We start from the raw sequence: 8,150 nt of genomic DNA on the forward strand, positions 1-8,150 counted from the left end.
TTGTTCATACCCTCTTGAAGTTCTTGGATTTGCTTGTACTGTTTCTGTCCAATTGTAAGGAGCCTTTGTTAATGTTTCTTTAATCCTTCATAATATTTTTCTATTTGCACATGAAGATATTCCATCTTGGTACACGTTTGTTCTGCAACACTTGAAGAAATCATATTAGAAGCATAACTATCCTCCCATCCTTGTGATTGTTCACTTATATGCCTGTCATAAGGTTGCTGACATATATGAGAATATCCATAAGGTTCCGTAGGATATTGATCATAGCCAAATGATTGGTTTTGATTATACCCATAGGATGGTTGGTAGTTGTTATATGAATGAGATTGAAAACCATAATGATCACCACTATTATATGATTGATCTTGTGCTCCGTACATGTTATTTCCGAAAGGAAACATGACGACTCACAAGAACAAAAGAGAATATCAAAACAAAAACCTAAAAAATAAATAAAAATAAGCTAAACAAATAAAAAATCAATTAACGACTACTCTCATGCAACAGCGCCAAAATTTGATGCGTGTCTTTAATGCAACAAATTAATATAAATGTTTCCCACTAATTAACTGGTAATACAGCGGTAGTAAGAGATCATTCACACAGAGAGCTGTGAAATTGATAGGTTATTTGAAATAGCAAAATAAAGTAAATGACAAAAGGGGGGGTTTTGTTGTGAGATAAATATAAAGACAATAAAGAAAAGAGATTATTAAGGAATCCTTCGCCATTACCAAGCGATAAATGAATTATAATACTTATCTATTGTTCGTAAGAACCATTCATCACCAACCATAGAATAACAGCTAGATCAGTGTTATCCCCAAAACTCCTTTTATCATTGGATACAGAAGTTCTCGCCTACCAGATTCTATCCAACGAACCACCAAGTAGTAGATCACTCAAGGTGTAATCCAATCGAATGCTTTAAGCTTTTTGAATTTAGGTTGATCCCAGTAGTTAAACTCTTAGATCAAGGTTCACTTGCTAGTGGTGTCTCCACACACGATTCCTCCACAGAATCCCTCTATAAGGTCTCGCGATTTCTACTTGTGTAGAGAGTTAATCGACGATTACTTATCTCATAACTTCCACTAGCAATAGAACAATCAATATACTGATCTAGTAGGCCTCCCAAATCAATATAAGAATTACTCATAAACCCTAGATATGGTAAAGACAAACGATGATGATAAAAACTCTCAATGGATTTGTATTATTAATAAAGTTTCACTCTTGGAACATTGAATTCATTCTTAATCAATAAAGGATTTAGCTACTCATATTACAAAGAAGATGATAATGGTAGTTTCCCCCTAAAGGGGTAAACCCTATGTTTTGATATAGAACTTGTGATATGAGATTCGATTTTATTCCTTTACATAACCTAATACCTTTTTATAGGTTTACATTGCTTGGTCTCCAAGTATTTAGTTTGGTTAAAGAACCCGACCCAAAAACATGAAATAATGATCCCAAACGTGCCCTTAGGTCTTCCAAGGATTAAATACACGTTTCCCATTTTCTAAGTTCGCGAACCCAGTCCGCAAACTTCAAAATCCAGCAATTTTTTTTGGAATTAGGTCTGCTAACCCAGTCCGCAAGCCCAGTTCGCGGACTTCACTTTCTTCGGCATTTGATAAAACTATTTTGGCCATAACTTCTTCATTCGAACTCGGAATGACCTCATTCCATACTTGTTTGTCAGATATTATCAAATTACTATGTTAGAGATGTACACGATACATAGAGCAGTAGGGTGGTTTCAGAAATTACCTGCCTTTAATTTTTATTTTATTCATCTACCGCTCTTAGAGTTCCTGGTACGACATCAGCTGATGGATTTTGAGCACCGAATTGGAGGCTGTTGGAGTCTCGTATGGATTACATGGGTTAAATAGAGCAATACCGTGGATATAGCAACAAATATGCAAGGTTAAACAGTAGAAAAGGGAACGTATGAGATCCACATTGGTTATATGAGAAGTGTATCAGTAGAATTCAACGTACTATAAATTTTCGTTACTATGATGAGTAAACTTACCTTGTTTTGGATGACATGAGCATTGTCAGAAAACTACATTTCCTGTGTCATTCTGACAGTGACCAAAGCATGACTTCTCGATGGCCTTGATGATAAAGAAAAAAAGTAAGAAGCAAAAAATCAAATAGATTCAGATTGCATTTTTTATATAATTGAAACAACAACTTTATGATTACTTTCAGAAAATTGAATTTGTGCCATTAAAATTGGCGGATGGTAGAGCTAGGCTGGCTTGTAGCTACTGAAAAAATGAAAAATATTCAGTTAGGACAGTCATTTGTATTTTATCCCATTGACGACATTATTTGACGATGAGAGATTTGAAATTTGTGAAAAACGTACCTGCCAGCATTCATAAGTTGCATCCAGTAGCAGTTATACTTAACTTTTGCAGTGGCTGCATCATAAGTTGCATCCAGTAGCAGTTATACTTAATTTTTGCAGTGGCGGTACCGCTATAGTCATTTAACACAAAATCACATTAGAATGTTAAATTTTAACAATCAAACAAAAACAAAAAGAGTAATAACAAAAGTGAGTATCAGTTCACATATAGAGCGAGTTTAGTGTTGGTTAGTAGTGGAAATTTTTGCACTGTGGACATACATTTCACATTCATATGCAATGTACTTTGCATAGTCCATTTCAGTGGCAGTATCATTGAGCCAAGTCCTAGTACATTAAAGGAAAAGGTATGCATGATCTATTCCCACCTCAGAAGAGCTAGCACTTCGGCTTTCAAGGATGCATTAGCTTCCAATTGTTTTTTGATGAGATCCTTAAAGATGACTAAGTAACAGTGGCCATATTGTTACTTAGTCATAAAAAATAAAAAATAATAACGGGATTGCAATCACCTAACCGTTCCTGATAATTTTCTTGCATATTGCGACAGTGCAAAACCTTTATGTTCCTTTCGCATTCTCTTTAAAATTACTCTATAATAGATAAACACTTGAATCAATAGCCTAAATTTGTAGATTTTGTTTCCAAATACAAACGTAACTACGGAAACAGAGAACTCTTTATATGCTCGTTGAAAAATAAAAACATGCATTTGTAAGAACTTAATATGTCACTCCGGTATTCTAATAAGCATACATGGTTTCTGCAACCTCTACTTCATATATATATATACACACCGTGCAAGAGAGTGTGAAATAAATTTTAATAAGCATACATGGTTTCTGGAGTTCATGGGATTTTAATAAGCATATATACATGCTTAAATAAAGAAAAAAAATGATCCAATCACCTTGCTTGGGATTTTGCACGAATAATGGTACAAAAGATACAATCTTTTTCCTTTTTCTCCTTCTTATCAACAACACCATTAGAAAAACATTTTGAAGTTCAAATCCATAAAACATCTGATATTTTTTGTGGATCTGCAGTACCCTTAAAATCAACCTGACAAAAGAAGTAGATTAATGAAGAATTAGGAATTTTACCTTTCTTCCATTTCCCAGCTCTGCGAGTTGTTATCACCAGTACTGAATCTGAAAATTACATCCAAATTAATCAAACAGTTTTCTAGTATCAAAATAGAAAACTTTAAAAATAAAAAAAGAAACCCTTAAAATCCTTTTGCATGATACTGCAATTTGGATCAATCAATATCAGGCTTAGGGTAAACCCTAATCGGATTTAAAAATGTATAATAACCTAAAAAAGAAAATTGGGTCATACTATATCCGACCAAGAGGGGGAATTTTTCTCAATGACCCAGGATGAAGATGCCCGCAACATAAAAAAACGAACACGGTTCAGAAAAATATCTAGTCAAACAATCAGAGAAGGGGTGGGTAAACTGGAGGCGGAAGGGTTAGGGTTTATTGATACAGAGAAACAAAGAGACAGAAAAGAAAGGTAATGATTTACGAATAGCAAAAATCTCCCATGAAAAATAAAAACGTACAAAACTCTCCCTTAGATCAAAACACATGCATGCGATGAACTAAGAGGTGAAGAAAATAGGATTAGGGACGGAGAAAAGAGACGGCAAAAGTAAGTTTTAGGTTTTACAGTTTTTTTTCGCAAGTTTAGTTTTTTTTTTTCCACCATAAGTCTTTATTTCCCCCGAAATATTTTTCTTAATTTTTTGAAAAAAGAGGTCCCTAAATCTATATAAGAGCCTACAAAACCATTTGGTTGGAGCGCCCTATAAAAAATGTAGTATGTATAAAAAGTTAATGGAGTGTTGGCTACAGAACGCAACACTGAACTATGGACAAATAGGGGCAATTCCGGAATTTAAATAACTTTTGGATATGATTTTCATCGCCTTCTTTAATATTGCCCATATCCCCAATTTATTTTAAAATTTCAGATAGGGTTTCAGTTCCAATTTCTAAACCTATTTTTCAAACATATTGTTTTTATACGGTTTAAATACGAATCGATCTCTTCAATGATCTAAAGTTTCTTGAGTTCGATTATACGAATTCTCTGGGGAATTCATATATATATATAACTCAGAGTTGCACTTATTTCTGAAATCGTTGCTTAAATCACTGGTAAAGATACTCCTATCTTTCATTTTGACGTTTTTTGTTTTTGTTTTTGGGCCTTTTTATTATGTAATTCTTGTAATTGAACTGTTGTATGAACTGCTTGTATGAAGATCAGTTAGGTTTCGTTTAGAAATGTGTTTTTGCTAGTTAGTTCGAGTTCCTGTCATTATTGAATACCGTGTTTATGAATTTAGTACATGAATTAGAGTTGTCTGGGTCGGAAGAGGTTAGTGGATTATCAAATTTTAGAAAACATTATCTTGTTGGTAAAAAGGAAGTTGAAAGTGGTAGAAAGTTAGGAATGGGTAATTGTAGGTAGTGGTCATTAAGTTAAGGTGAACTCTGGAGGGAAAGATGGATGCTTGGACTTTTTATGTAGCTGTTGCCAGTGTGTGTAACAAACTAGAGTTTAGGACTCTTTTTGGACCCTAGCAAAAGATTATCAAATACGAGGGAAAAATAATTAGCCAGGAAAGCCTCTTTGATTTGCATCGAATAAAAACTGAAGGCCTTTTATATAATCTATTTCTTGGTAATTACAAAATTAAATAATTTTCTTGCAAATTTGCAACTAGTGCAGTTCTATTTATAGGCATGATATATCATCTTTTTATGGATATTATAAGAAGTTGCTCTGACAAGATATGGATATAGACAACTGTTAGCTTATACGACTTTCATTTGTACATTGTGCTTTCCACTTGGAGTTCAGGTTTATCTGCCTGCGAATAGAAATTCCGTTGCTCTTCTAGATTTGTTGACTGAATTATTAAAGCCACTGGTTTATCGTTGCCAAACCTCGAGATGCCATTTTTCTTATGTTTGTACTTCACTCTTTTAGGTCGACTTCTTCTAATTCTGACATGCTGTCTTTTTATCTGCAGGTCCTGAATATAATTTTTTATCAGTTTTTTAGATTGGGATTATTCTGATAGTAGTTCTTGTATAGTGTTTATATGATTGGAGCTTACTTTAGTCGGGAGCATATAACCCGTATGGCATGAGCGAAACCATTTGCATCATTCTATAGCTGAAACTGTTATATCCGGTGAATATATGGCCAACTATTCTTTGGCTGTCCCCAATCATTTGGTTGTCCCTGATCATTTGGCAGTTCCCGATCACTTGGCAGTCCCTGATCAATTGGCTGTGGCTGATCACTTGGGTATCCCTGATCGGTTATCTGTCTCTGGTGACTTGGCTGTTCCAGATCATTCTTTATCACTGGCTGACCATTCTTTAGTTATAGGGCAAGAATTTGCTGATGTAGAAACATGTCGAAGGAGTCTGAAAGATATCGCTATAGCATTGCATTTTGACCTTCGTATTGTGAAGTCAGACCGAAGCCGGTTTATAGCCAAATGTTCAAAGGAAGGATGCCCATGGCGTGTCCATGTAGCAAAATGTCCAGGTGTTCCAACTTTTACTGTTAGAACTTTGCATGGAGAACACACTTGTGAAGGTGTTTTAAATCACCATCATCAGCAAGCATCAGTTGGCTGGGTTGCTAGGTCTGTTGAAGCACGTCTGCGAGATAATCCACAATACAAACCAAAGGAAATCTTGCAGGACATACGTGCACAGCATGGGGTTGCTGTTTCATACATGCAGGCATGGCGGGGGAAGGAGCGTAGTATGGCTGCAGTTCATGGAACATTTGAAGAAGGTTACCGTCTCCTTCCTGCATATTGTGAACAGGTTAAGAAGACAAACCCAGGAAGTATAGCATCGGTTTTTGTCGGGCACGAGAATCACTTTCAACGTCTCTTTATTTCATATCGTGCATCAATATACGGCTTTATAAAAGCTTGCAGGCCACTTCTAGAACTTGATAGAACCCACCTCAAAGGAAAATTTCTCGGGTCTTTACTTTGTGCTGCAGCTGTTGATGCAGACGATACACTGTTCCCTTTGGCATTTGCTATTGTTGATTCAGAAAGCGATGAAAATTGGATGTGGTTCCTTTCAGAGTTGAGAAAACTGCTTGGGGTAAATACTGAGAGTATGCCCAGGCTTACGATATTATCTGACCGACAAAGAGGTATTTTGGAAGCGGTGGAAACTCATTTTCCTAGTGCTTTCCATGGGTTTTGTCTGCGTCATGTTAGTGAAAATTTTCGTGATGAGTTTAAGAACACAAAATTGGTAAACATCTTCTGGAGTGCTGTTTATGCTTTAACTGCTGTTGAATTTGAATCCAAGATCTCTGAGATGGCAGAGATTTCACAAGATGTCATGCAATGGTTTCATCGTTTCCCTCCCCGTCTTTGGGCTGTAGCATATTTTGAAGGAGTACGATATGGTCACTTTACTTTGGGAGTAACAGAGTTATTATATAATTGGGCTCTAGAAGGTCACGAGCTCCCGATCGTGCAAATGATGGAGCATATTCGCCATCAACTAACGTCATGGTATAGAGATCGCCGTAACATGGGACTGAGTTGGAATTCTATTCTTGTTCCATCAGCTGAGAAGCGCATTGCAGAAGCTATTGCAGATTCACGTTGTTACCAAGTCCTTCGTGCAAATGAGATAGAGTTTGAGATTGTTTCGACGGAGAGGACAAATATCGTGGACATACGCAGTCGCGTTTGCTCTTGTCGTCGTTGGCAGGTCTATGGTTTACCCTGTGCACATGCTGCTGCTGCCCTAATCTCTTGTGGTCATAATGCACATTTATTCGCTGAACGTTGTTTCACAGTGGCAAGTTACCTTGAGACCTATTCTGAGATAATAAACTCTATTCCGGACAAGAGTCATTGGAGGGAACTTGGTGAAGGATCTGATGGTGGAGGTGCCAAAGTTGATATCTCTATACGTCCACCCAAGACTCGTAGGCCGCCTGGTCGACCTAAAAAGAAAGTTCTCCGGGTAGAGAGTTTTAAGAGGCCAAAACGAGTTGTTCAATGCGGTCGATGTCATTTGTTAGGGCATTCACAAAAGAAGTGTACTATGCCAATCTGATTATGACAATACTTGGTTGGAAATCTCTTTAAAAAAGTTAAGTCTTTTCTAATCTAATTTTTTTGTTATCAATTTGCAATGGTAATCTAGTTAGTAAGTAGGCCTGTCTTGTAGCAAGAATTTAGGGATTTCCTTGTAATGAATTACTCTTCCCAAAATCTGTATTTGTTCACACAGATCATGTGAAGTATTTTACTTGTGAAGCATGACTAAATTTTTTTATTTGTTAATTCATAAATTCAAGCTTCCTTCGGTTTTTTCAACTCCAGCACTTTATTTTTCAACAGGATCAGATCTAACTGAAGATGATGAAGAGATTTATATACAATTTACTCCAGTACTTTCTGATATGAATTTACTTTTTACTTGGTGTTTTTCAGATAATTGGGTGCTCAATAAATGTGATAAATGAGCGCCGTTGGCATTGACTAAAGTCAAGGTGCATATTAACACATCTCTTGTTCATTGGTTTGGAGATCAAACTTTCAAAATTTTTTTCTTTTGCTGGATCACATTTTGTTTCATTTATTGACCAACAAAAGGATTACAAAAGTTATTATAAAACATAAGTACAAAGGAAGCTAAAACAATGAAGCTAAAAATGAGTAACTAAGAACATA

At 35.9% G+C, this 8,150-nt stretch overlaps 1 protein-coding gene and 1 long non-coding RNA gene across 2 annotated transcripts; one reads left to right on the forward strand and one right to left on the reverse strand.

Annotated features, from left to right (window-relative positions):
* Positions 1-1,467: 1,467 nt before the first annotated feature.
* On the reverse strand, positions 1,468-4,116 carry LOC113330991. The gene is made up of 3 exons (XR_003350625.1): positions 2,396-4,116; positions 2,230-2,294; positions 1,468-2,138 (listed from the first exon to the last, which is right to left on the reverse strand). It is a non-coding gene; the product is annotated as an uncharacterized LOC113330991 (long non-coding RNA).
* A 239-nt stretch (positions 4,117-4,355) lies between these two features.
* Positions 4,356-7,793, forward strand: LOC113331040. The gene is made up of 2 exons (XM_026577820.1): positions 4,356-4,569; positions 5,451-7,793. Exon 2 carries the CDS (start codon positions 5,623-5,625, stop codon positions 7,528-7,530), a length of 1,908 nt encoding a protein of 635 aa, XP_026433605.1. The 5' UTR covers positions 4,356-4,569; positions 5,451-5,622; the 3' UTR covers positions 7,531-7,793.
* The last annotated feature ends 357 nt before the right edge of the window (positions 7,794-8,150 follow it).

The sequence above is a fragment of the Papaver somniferum genome, unplaced genomic scaffold (assembly GCF_003573695.1).
Source record: "Papaver somniferum cultivar HN1 unplaced genomic scaffold, ASM357369v1 unplaced-scaffold_123, whole genome shotgun sequence".
NCBI classification, from domain to species: Eukaryota; Viridiplantae; Streptophyta; class Magnoliopsida; order Ranunculales; family Papaveraceae; genus Papaver; species Papaver somniferum.